At 37.0% G+C, this 12,729-nt stretch overlaps 1 protein-coding gene across 4 annotated transcripts in view; it reads left to right on the top strand.

Moving 5' to 3' along the window:
- Window positions 1–12,729, top strand: part of KITLG (KIT ligand) — a 102,224-nt gene that overhangs the window by 64,629 nt on the left and 24,866 nt on the right. For all 4 annotated transcript variants that reach the window (XM_055394361.2, XM_055394362.2, XM_055394359.2 and 1 more), the window contains exon 4: window positions 10,166–10,336. In XM_055394361.2, the coding sequence (XP_055250336.2) occupies window positions 10,166–10,336 (171 nt within the window). The remainder of the gene's footprint in view (window positions 1–10,165; window positions 10,337–12,729) is intronic.

The raw sequence follows: 12,729 nt of genomic DNA, 5'->3' as shown, positions 1-12,729 counted from the left end.
TCTATTGTTTTCCTCTATTTCTTTGCATTGCTCAACTTAAGAAGTCTTTCTTGAAACCCCTCACTATTCTCTGGAACTCTGCATTCAGTTGGGCATGTCTTTCCCTTTCTCCTTTGCCTTTCACTTCTTTTCTCAGCTGCTTGTAAGGCTTCCTCAGATAGACAGTCATTTTGCCTTCTTGCATTTCTTGTTCTTGGGAATGATTTTGGTCACCATCTCCTATACAGTGTTAGGAACCTCCATCCATAGTTCTTCAGGCACTCTCTCAGATCTAACCCCATGAATCTATTGGTCACTTCCTCTGTAAATGATAAGGGACTTGATTTAGATTATTTCTGAATGACCTAGTGGTTTTCCCTACTTTCTTCAATTTAAGTCTGGATTTTACAATAAGGAGCTCATAATCTGAGCCATAGTCAGCTCTAGGCCTTATTTTTGCTGACTGTATAGAGCTTCTTCATTTTCAGCTGCAAAGAACATAATCAGTCTGATTTCAGTATTGATCATCTGGTGATCTCCACGTGTAGAGTCATCTCTTGTATTATTGGAAGAGGGTGTTTGCTATGACCAGTGTGTCCTCTTGGCAAAACTCTGTTAGCATTTGCCCTGCTTCTTTTGTACTCAATGTATGATAGGCACTTATGTGCTGAAAGTGAAGACGGAAGGAGGGAAGTTCTCTAACATGTAATCATCTTGTAATTTCCCTGAGGTACCAGTTGAATAGAATCCGTAAGATTATGATGATGCGGTGAATGACTGTAACTCATCACACAGTATTTGCACCTCAGTGTTTTACTCATCTTTTTTAGATATGTATGCATTTCGTAAAGAGGTTTAGGTCTAAGAGTAATATCATGCTATTTTGAGGAAACATGATTTCCATGAGCCTTCTGTTATGCTACTATTTTTAATTGAGTCATTTCCTTAATCAAAAACTTTCTCATTGTTCTCAATGATTGAAGGCTGAAAGCCAGATTCCTGAGTCTGATGTTCATAAGCTTCCATAAGAACTTTCTTGCCCCATGCCAACCACCTCATCTTAATGCCCATTATTTTGCAACCCAAACTCGTCACCCTCCTAGAATCACCTTGAAGTGAAAGTGTTAGTCGCTCAGTCTTGTCCAACTGCTTGTAACCCTATAAGCCTGCCAGGTTCCTCTGTCCATTGAATTCTCCAAGTAAGAATACTAGAGTGGGTTGCCATTGTCTTCTATTCTCAATTCCAAGACTGCATGGTATAGCTTCCCTTTACTAGGAATATTCTTTCCTCTCCCACCCACTCATCCAAATTCTCTCTACAGAATTATGCAGTGTTCTGGGACTGAATGAATCTTAGTGGTCATCTCCTCCAAGGTCAGCTTAAGATCCCTATTTCTCATAAGACCATTTCCTACTGTCCCAGACCATACTCTCTTCCCTGTATCACTGGCCAGTAAAAACTGACACCACCCCTAATCTGTGCTGCTGGGTGCTTGTGTGGGAAAAGTGATGAGCAATACCGATGTGGTATCTGTTCTATGGGCCTTATCTGTTACTTTATTATCTCTGAATTTCTCTAGAATTTGTCTCGAAACTAATCATTTGGGGTAGTTGATCATATGTTGCTTACACAGCTATTTAAAACTGTGTGTGTTACGGATCTTTCTCATGGTGGTGTTGTGAGAAATGATTAAGATGTGAAAAACCCAAGACATAGTGTACATGCAATAATTGGTCTATGTCCTCACAATTATTTTGTTGTTATATTTTCTCTTTTTGCTGTATTTATCTAAAGATTAGGGGTCAAACCTTTGTTGTATTTCCTTACCATTTGAGCAGGTAGTAGCTACTCAAAAGCTACTTACCAGTAAACGTTTAACTGCTGGCCAAAAAATGTCTGATGTACAAATCTTGAGGGAGCCTACCTTATTTGTGTAGATTGCTTTGGTTCTTGCTAACAGTAATGAACGCAGACTTCACCAAAAATAAAACAGTCCCATTACTGTAAGGACACTGAAGAAGAGCATCGCGGGTGAAGGGGAGGGGTGCAGCCGGGCCTCGGGAAGGGCCGAGCCAGGACAGGAAAGCCTCCGGGCTTCCTGTCCCCTCCTCTGCATCTGCCTTGCTCTGTCTCACCCGTGCAGTTCTTTGTGTTTCGGTCACTGATGGCCTAACAGCTGCCCCAGGCCTCCCACACTTACATATTACAGTTTTGACCCTGCTCAGAGACTAGTTATCAGCTCTTATCACTACTACCTATTTGGGGGAGGGACTTTCTGATTGACCCATTTGTTTCAGGAGGCCTCTAGTGTCCAGTCCAGCTGTGGCTGCTGGGTGAGGCCACTGTTGGTAATTGTGGATCCTGAGGATCCACCCCTATGATTTGAAATGCTTCCTAGAGAAATGGAAGTCAGTCAGGTAGACACTGAACTTGTCTACTTCTAACTCTCATATAGTATTTAGTTCAAAGAAATACGTATAAAATCTTAGGTAAATGAGTAAAACATAACATTAAATACTATTTTTTAGGTGGCTCTTTTGTATACTCAGACGACAGGGCCCATCTTAATAAGTAAGTGTTAATTATAATAATGATATCTTATTACATTAAGATACTTTCAGAACATCTAGACTGTTACTACATGAAAGAAATAGCATAGAAGCCACATGTTGTTAAGTTGCTCAGTCGTGTCTGACTCTTGCGACCCCATAGACTGTAGCCCACCAGGCTCCTTTGTCCATGGGATTTTCCCAACATGAATACTGGAGTGGATTGCCATTTTCTCCTTTAAGGGATCTTCCTGACCCAAGGATCAAACCCATGTTGGCTGAGATCTTGGCAGGCAGATTCTTTACCACGGTGCCACCTGGGAAGCCCAGAAGCCACATATGTAATGTTAAATTTTCCAATAGCTGCATTTAATAAAAAAAGGAACATGAAAAATTGTAATAAAGTTTATTAGTCTAATATATTCAAAATGTTATCACTGTACCTTATAAACCATATAAAATTATCAACATATTTTAATTTTTAATATTTATTCAGATCTACTGTATATTTCATATCTACAGTACATTCCAGCTCAAACACTAAATTTTCATCAGAAATATTTACTCATTTAGATGTTTATAAAATTGACAATTGAAAACACAGATTCACATACCTAAGCTTTTCCAAAGATTCTTAAAAGTGTTCCAGTCACCAAATCAGGTAATGATTTTTTAACTTTCAACATGTTGAATTAGTTAAACAAAATTAATATTTTAGTTCCTCAATCATACTGGCCACATTTTGAGTGATGAGTAGCTGAAGGTGGCTAATGGCCCCTCTGTTGGCTCACACAAATTAGACAGAGATATTCTAGAGACAGAGAAAGTGATGCTCTGAATAGATTAAGTGACTTGCCTAAAATCACAAACTGTGTTAACAGAGTTAGGACTAGACTTGGCCTGTAGTTCATCAGGGCTGCGGGCATCTCCCACGTTGACCTTTCTTCCAGGGGCTATTTTGTATCTGGCTCAGAGGCCATTTATAGGCCTCCCTGGGGAAACAACATGTATTTATAGTGTTTGGACTGATTACCATCTTAATCAGATTGAGGTTTCTACTGGCTTTAATTAAAGCAAGAAAATGCAGTTAGATGTCTGCAGTGAACACTGAAGACCCAAATTAATTGTTTAGAGAGAGGACTAAATAAATCATGACAAAACCCAGCTCAAAAAAGGAGTTAAGATTTTGGAGACTACAGCAGTAACTTGAGCACACAATATTTTACGAAGTGTTTTTGTAGGAATGTTTTAAATCTGCCTGCCCATGAAATGTTCGAGATTAGCAAGGAGTGTCTGCTTTCTAGTCCTAAGAATAAAAACCAGAAGGAGTAAGGAGAGTCCATGAAAGTCAATTGGTGGTGATGGTTTAGTCGCTAAGTTGTGTCCAACTCTTGTGACCCCATAGACTATAGCCCACCCAGGCTCCTTTACCCATGGGATTTCCCAGGCAAGAATACTAAAGTGGGTTGCTATTCCTTTCTCCAGGGGATCTTCCTGACCCAAGGATCCAACCTTGGTCTCCTGCATTGCAGGTGGATTCTTTATGGGCTGAGCCACCAGGGAAGCCTGCTAAAAGCAATTAGCATTTGCTATTTGGTTGCAACAGCTACTGGAAGAAATTTGGTTCCTATAATATAGTTCTGGATTCCTTGAAATGAGACAGAGCCATTTCTAATTCCTAAGTAATCTCTTAATTGAGTTTTAAGGACCAGTGTGTCTCATCCAGAAGTGGGACCACATGAGTCATGGAGAACCCAGCAGAAGAAAGGGCTGCAGCTGTATGTGTTTTGACTGTATTTACTGATGAAAGAACTAGGCAAGTGCTTGGGAGTCTTGGTTTCTAGTATTTGTTTTAAATTTGTTGTGTAACCTTGGTGAACCACTTCACTGCTCGAGACCTTCCTTGATTTTCCCATTTATGAAATTGGTAGGACTGGACCAGATGGTCTTTTAGCATTTCTTCCAGATCTAAACCATTGTGATTCTAGTGGCATGGTGCTAGATTCTTTTTAACTGACCAGCCAGGAGGTAAATGCTGGAAGCTCAAGAGGAAAGAAAGGAGTGCTTTGTGCCTGTGGGCATTCATACTTCTAATTCTGGCAAGATTGAAGGTTGACACATATTAAAGAAAACAAAACAGATACAATCAAACTGGGCGGTAATGCTGGTAATTAGATTAGTTGGATTAGAAAATGGGTGGAAGACTCATTGTGAATATTCCTCAGAAGCCTCATAGTTTATGAGCCAGGGCTTTGCTCCCTCAGAATCTCTAATGGGTGTTTTACCCCAGCTCCTTTGTGGAGAATTCCCTCACAGTGTACATACCTCCACGAGGCTTCCTGATGAAGCAGACACATGTCTCAAAGAACAGTTACTAAATGGAAAAGTAGTGCCAAGTATATCCGTGAAGAAACGTTAGTCCACTTTCAGATTCTAGTTCCAAAAGGCTTCTGGACTGCTCTTGGAGACTCTTCATCTAAGACTGATGCAGAATCCTGTGTCAAATGTTTTCAGCTAATAAACCAGAACAGTTTCTTAAATGAAGCAGGGGATGGAGAAAAGAAGGCAGGCCAGATTTAGCAAGTCTCTCAGATGTTTTTATTTCAGCCACGGTCTCAAATTTACCAGTTCTGGGTCTGCAGAGATGTTATATCACACATCCTGTGAAATTCACATATCATCTATTTTAAGTTTGTGTGAATGTGAGAGTTTTCATTGTTGGATTTTGGAAGTGGTCATATTCTTAATTATGTTTAGAATGCTTTCAATCATAGTTGTTTTTTTTTAAATCTTATCATTAATTTGGTGCTTATGGTACTTTAAAATCCTTAGGAAGTTCATAGTTTTTACTCAAATCTTCTGTGGTGGCGAGCAGGTCAAGGACACTGATTCAATGTCATTGATTCAGTTAGTATTCTAGAATGACACATGTTATAGATCATTTATATATACACATACAAGCATGAATAGAAAGCATATGTTGCTCCAATAATCCTAAACAGAGATGTTATAATTGATCCAGAAAAAGATCAAAGGCTACCAAAAAAGAAGGTAAGAAATTAAGAGTAGGAAGTTAAGGAAAATCCAGACAAGTTTTCCCTTTCAAAGCAAAAAACTGTATTTCTTTTTGTGTGTATATGGGTCAATAAAACATTACATTACATGTACCTCAGGAATTTGAAACATACTCTTTACATCACCTCTTTGATGTCCTGTCTATCAACTTTACTGATCTTTCACATTCTTCTAGTGAAATAGAGAACATTATTTATATCTTACATTCTTCTAATATATATTGTGAGTTAATAGCTGTGCAATATAAAACTATTTGTTTAAAATGGTCTCTGAAAGATGAGTGACAGTAACACCTGTTTATTAAGGTAAAGGAAAAATTTAAATTTGTGAACTACACACATTTCATTATCTATTTCCTAATCATAATAATCTTGTAAGAGTTGAAAAACAGACTTCATATCATCTCACGAATGAAATATTTAGATCACCATGTTTTGCTCTCTGCAAATCATTGACTAGATTTAATTAAAAAGAAAATGCGAAACTGTCTGATGTTCTAGTCAAGGCTGGTTTCCTTTCTTGTAGGCAGACAAGTTAAAACTGGCTAATATTTAATATTGTTTACCTCAGTTTTATCTTTCCTAAATTCAATAAACTTTAAAAGCTAAGATATAAACAGATTAGTGAAAAGAAATAACTTTGAATTGATTATATACTCTTTTCCAAGAAAATTATGCAAGAATGTATAATGAATGAAATAGTTAAAGGTGTTTAGAAATATGTTTTTCAGCAGTGTAGTCTCGATGTTTATGTCAAATATCAACGAATTTTTCATAAGCTTAAAGGGGCAGATATTGGGCTCGGGTTCAATTATGGGATTTCCATGATTTAACAGTAAGAAATTACAGGTTGAGGGTTGAAAACGTTTCTGGGAAAAGTTGATTGCTTGGACTGTTGATTAGGTATGTGAAAACAAGGGTGGGTGGCCATGGGGCAAGTAGTCATAGCTAAATAAGAATTTGAATGAGGAATGTAAACGTAGAGTTCAGCTGAAGATAGAGATAAACAGAAGTGACAGTAAGCACCCCAGAGTTCCCAGTTTAAGACTAAGAAACATATTAACACGCTCCTTTCTGCTTTAACCACAAAAAAACAACAAACAAACAAAAAACAAGAAGAAAAAACAACCTGTGCATTTAAGGCAAAGACCACAGTACCTTCACTCAGAGTAGGGGAATTTGATTTTGGTTCCTACACGTCAGAGGATCAGAGAGAAGGACAGTCGAGCTTATTCATAAAGTGGAGCAAGGACAGAGTTTGCAAAGATTAATACATGAGCTGTACTTGCCATGGAAAAATTTGCACAATTTCAGTGGGATGAACTAATTGGTGAAGGCTGTTCTACCATATCAATACTACTAAAGTAGTATTTACAGAATGTGCTGTTTCCCATGTCCTAGGAAATCTGCCCCTTGCTGATAGGGATGTCTATCTAAAGGGAGTTATTGCTGTCTAAATGGAGGGAAACTTGAGAGAGCGATTGGCTTCCAAAGAAAGACTGACAGCTTGTAAAGAGACTTGTTAATGATGCAAATATGAACTTGCATGTACTTAAGATAAGCACTGATTTTATAAAACAAAGAGTTCATTCTCAGCATATTTTGGAAACACTTAGGCTTTGAGAACTTGCTTGGTGAGTCAAATGAAATGGCCAAATTGAACTAATTCCCACTAGGAGTTTGTTTATTCTACTTATCTGAAGCCAGAGCCAACACTCCCTAAAAGTTTTGAATGGCATTTAATGCTTCCAGAAATGGCAACATACCTATCTGTAGAGAAACCAGTTTCCCCTTTGGCTGGGTCATATTAATTAAAATTGCTCTACGAAATAAATATAAAATGGCTCTCTTGTGTAATTTAAAAAACACGAATTACATGACATTCCCCCACAGAGATATTCTGCTGGTAAGTAGAAAAATAAAGTATAGTGGGTTTTATTCATTTTACATGGCATCAGTTACCCTCGCTGATTATGTATTTTTATTACAAGAAAAATAATTTAAAATTATGTGAGATCTTAGTAAGCCAAAATCATTTTACCTTTGTCTAATATCTTATTTTTTTCATTATAACATTTTAACAGTTAAAAATATAAATCAGACCCTAGACTTCAAAGTTGTTTATAAGAGAAAAGAAAATATTACAAATATACAAAGTATGTAAATTTCCAATTATTTTAAGTGGTGTCACATTAATTTTTAAAAATGTTATAATTCATTCTAATATACTAAGAAGTTGTCCCTAATAATCTAAACCTTTATTTATCTGCAAATGTATAAGAGGGGTTGGCAAACTGCACTCTGTAGACCAGATCCAGTCTGTTGCTGACATTACATGTACAGCCAGCCGAGTTTGTCCTTTTACAGATGAACATTTACAGTCTACTTGATAATAGAGAATGCTTTTAACCCTAATTGAACAAAAACGTTGACCCAAAATAAAGAATTCCATTCTTCTTATTGCTAAACCTATGTTACAAAAGAAGCTAAATTATTAATTATGCAAAATAAATTATATCCAATTATGAACTGTGGTGTTGGAAAAGACTCTTGAGAGTCCCTTGGACTGCATAGAGATCCAACCAGTCCATTCTAAAGGAGATCAGTCCTGGGTGTTCATTGGAAGGACTGATGCTAAAGCTGAAGCTCTAATACTTTGGTCACCTCATGCGATGAGTTGACTCACTGGAAAAGACTGATGTTGGGAGGGGTTGGGGGCAGGAGGAGAAGGGGACGACAGAGAATGAGATGGCTGGATGGCATCACCAACTCGATGCACATGAGTTTGAGTGAACTCCGGGAGTTGGTAATGGACAGGGAGGCCTGGCATGCTGTGATTCATGGGGTCGCAAAGAGTCAGACACGGCTGAGTGACTGAACTGAACTGAATAATTTACAAGTTGTTAGGATGAAATGAATCAACCTAGGCCTAATCTATACTAATTGATTTATAAGTTTTTTTAACAGTTGTTTATATATCTATAAATATACTTTGAGTAATTTTCTCACTAAGAACAGTGACATAACAATGGCATATTAAAAGGTCTCAGTTTGAGAGTAAGGTGTACAGATAGTTATAATTAAACTTCAAGCTAATTATCTCTATTGGGATGGTAGTACCATCCAAGTATAGCCTCTTGAAGATTTCTAAATATACGTTATGTTACTTATCCTTTGCTGGATAAGCACAGTTGTTTTATTACTGTTTATCCGTTATAAGATGCTGGATTGTAAAATGTCAATAGCGTAATATAGGGGAAAGATAGGGATGGGGGAAAGGGTAGGATGAATTGGGAGATTAGGATTGACATATATACACTGTTCAGTTCAGTCGCTCAGTCGTGTCTGACTCTTTGGAGGCCTGGCATGCTGTGATTCATGGGATCGCAAAGAGTCGGACACGACTGAGCAACTGAACTGAACTTTTTAAACAGTAATAAGAATGGGTGGAAATTCATTTTCTCTTGTATAACTGGACCTACACAATATTATTGATTTTTGCCTCTTGGCATACAAAGCTTGAAAATAATTTGCCATCTAGCCCTTTCCAGAAAACATTGGGACCCCTGTTTAGTATTTTTTCTCACTTTTTTTTTTTTTCACTTCTATATCAGTTAAGCAATGAGTTTCTGAGCAACTTCCATATGCCAGACACTATTCTAGGTCTCAGGAACACCGCAGGGAACACAATTTTATAAAAAATCCTACCCTCGTGAAACTTACATTCAAATTATGTACCTCATTTCCTCAAAACTACCTTACTTCTCTGAACCTCATTTTTCTACAGAGGGGCAAAATGAGGTTCAGAGAATTGATGTAGCTTGTCGGGACTCTCTCAGCCATAATTGAACCCAGTTTTGCTTATTCCAAGGCTTGAGCTTCTAACCAGTGGACAGGGCTGGCTTCATGAGTGGGGTTCCACACTTGGTTTCATGCTCTGCTGTCACCATTGTGAAACTATTCATCATTTTTTTAACATGTTTTGAACAGTAAATGCATTTCCATTTTGCTATTAGCCCCACAAATTATGTAGCTGGTCCCACCACTAAAGCAAAAATGTTTCTCTTCCAGACCACATTCTGCCAGGGCTTTTTTTTTTAACACCCACAGAAACTCAGCTATGAAGAAATCTATCAAGATCTTGAGAAAAATAATCTATTATTGATCCACTGATTCATATTCCAATTGCCCAAAAGACCGGAAGTTCCTTGAACATAGGAACCTTTCCCACTATAACTATTTTTGAAATTTCTATGGGTCTAAAATTCATTTCAGAATACAGTAAGAAAGAAATAAATATGCTTCCGTAGAATTAAATTTTGCAGTATCTGAATCTTGTCAAGGATTCTGTCTTAATTTTATTTCCATGGAAGGGCAAAATCTTTACCATCAACAATTTCTTCTGATTTTTACGCATTTGGAAATTTTGAAACAGCTGTTAGTAATGACTTAAACAAAAGCTAAGAATGAACCTGTTCTGATATAAGGAAATCTTTTGTCCAGTGATCAGTGACTGTACTTAAAACAGGTGTTTTGTCTTCTTTTCTTCTAATTTCTTACAGCCTAGTCATTGTTGGATAAGAGAGATGGTGGAACAATTGTCAGTCAGCTTGACAGATCTTCTGGACAAGTTTTCAAATATTTCTGAAGGCTTGAGTAATTATTCGATCATAGACAAACTTGTGAAAATAGTTGATGACCTTGTGGAGTGCATGGAGGAACACTCATTTGAGGTAACTTTGTATTGGGACTGCTTTTTATTACTCTCTGTAATGTATGGCTGATTAGTGGTGGCAGGAGTGGGAACATGTTTGTGAGATTTTTAATTTATAAATTTGTAATTAAAAAACATTTTGAAAATGAGCACAGAAAATAAATGTTTGTAGTTATATCACAACTGAAATGTATATTAAGACAATTAAATGTTGTCACTTAATATTAAAATAAATGTATTCACAATATACTTATAAAAACAACCCTGACTTTATCTCATGGATAATGTTCTCATAGCCTTCCTATGAGGTTACCAATGTTCATTTACCCTTTAAATGGAAAATCGCCTATAATGAACACTTGGCCTCTTATCTGTAGTAATAATATCACAACAAAGAAGTGCATTTTAACATCATTGGGGTCATTTGATGATTAGTTGTCACTTCAGAGTATGGGTATGGCAGTGCTTTGGGTTCGAAGCATATAAAGAAGCAATGTACCCACTAGAGATTAAGGATGAGATGCCAGAGGTCAAATCCTGGCTTTGTTCAGTAATAGTTTTGCTCACCTTCTTTACACATAAAATGGGGACAATAAGAGGAGTGGATATTACATGAAAGAATTTTTATCATTCAAATTTGGCAAAGTAAAATGTTAACAGTTTTTTCTTAATTTTATAACACCGTGTCTATATAATAAATGGCCTCTTGGCACACCTGTTTTGGCATAGAGTTCACAAGCCAAGGTTTGGCCTGCAGGTCTTCTTGAAGTTCAAACCTAAGGCTTTAACCATGATGCTGTATAGTAATAGTCAAATACTCCATCTCCATTCACATTCCAGTCACTCTCTAAGACTCCAACCTCCATCCCATTTGTACTCTCCAATCTTAAAATTCTCATAATGCCAGTAACCTAATCACTATAATTCATCATTTCTACTGTTTTACTTTCTAATTTCCCAATCAGAACATATAATCAGTGACATCTTAGTGTTAGCGTCCCTTTTTATCATATCAGTATGAAGGATGTACTAATGGCAATGATAAGGAGAAGCCACCAAAAGTAGAGTATACCAGACAAGGTGTCATGAAGAAAATAAGATATGCCCTAGGGGCTGAAAGATGAATTAATTGGTCAGTAAATGGCAGTTTATCTAGAAGAGCATTCCAGATACCAAAAAGTGTACATTTACTAACCATGGCACTTTGACTAGACCCCGAGAGATTCATACCAGATGGTATCTCTCAGTTGTTTCTGAGGTTAGCATATATAAAACACAGAGTAGTACATAATAAGTGGTACATAGGTGTTAACTCTAATTATTATTACCTGCTTTTATTTATAGATAACCATGTTTGAGAATATCCCCTGGAGAAGGGAAAGGCTACCCACTCCAGTATTCTGTCCTGGAGAATTCCATGGACTGTATAGTCCATGGGGTCACAAAGACACGACTGAGCAACTTTCACTTTTCATATATTTATGAATTCCTAACATATAGCTTTGACTTGTTTGGGGATTTTATAGAAAACCATACTCGTTTTATGCTTTTGAGACTTGCTTCTTTCACGCCACGTTATGTTTATAAGATATCCACATTGATTATTAAAGTTGTAGTTGATTTTTTTTTTACTGTTCATAGAACATTTCATTGATTCAATATACCACTATTTATTAAACCACTCACCTGTTGATTGATGTTAGAATTTATAAACACTGCTGGCAAGAACTTTCTTAATATGTCTTCTGGTACATATTGCAAGAGTTTCCTTAAAGTAGTTACCTAGGAGTGGAATTTCTGGGTCACAGGATGGGAGCATGTCCAACATTACTAATATCAAAGCACCAATTTTTGTCATTCCACTGGTATATAAGAGATCCCCTCTGCTCCAGGTCCTTGCCAGTATTCATCATCATTAGACTTTTTAATTAGTGCATATTTGGAGCATGTGTTGTATATATCTTTAATGAGAAGTAATAATTTTAATGAACATCTTTAAAGAGAACAGTCTATAGTTTGTTGTCAGGATTATTTCATTGTTTTGATGTTGCTTTCACCTTATTCACCCTCCACCACCCTCTTCCTTTTATCCGGAATTGAGCCCCAGACCGAAATGCATGGAATCATTTGTCCTACAGTGCCAGTTTGAATTATGAGTTTTAAAACAGTTGTCTAGAGACTTTCCTGGTGGTCCAGTGGTTTAAGATTCTGGGCTTCCACTGCAAGGGGCGCAAGTTTGATCCCTGGTTGGGAAACTATATATTGCATGCCCTGTGGAGAGGCAAAAAAAAAAAGACTTTAAAAATCTAATTCAAATTTAACTCAATAGACATGTTCCTAAAATATTAACAATGTTACTTAAAAAAATAAAAAAGTTGTCTAAAAGTGTCGGTTTCACTTGAGTCTGTCAAG

Source organism: Moschus berezovskii, chromosome 6 (assembly GCF_049115385.1).
Source record: "Moschus berezovskii isolate FMDL1 chromosome 6, NW_MosBer_1.0, whole genome shotgun sequence".
Classification (NCBI taxonomy): Eukaryota; Metazoa; Chordata; class Mammalia; order Artiodactyla; family Moschidae; genus Moschus; species Moschus berezovskii.
This window is presented reverse-complemented; position numbering and strand designations above follow the sequence as displayed.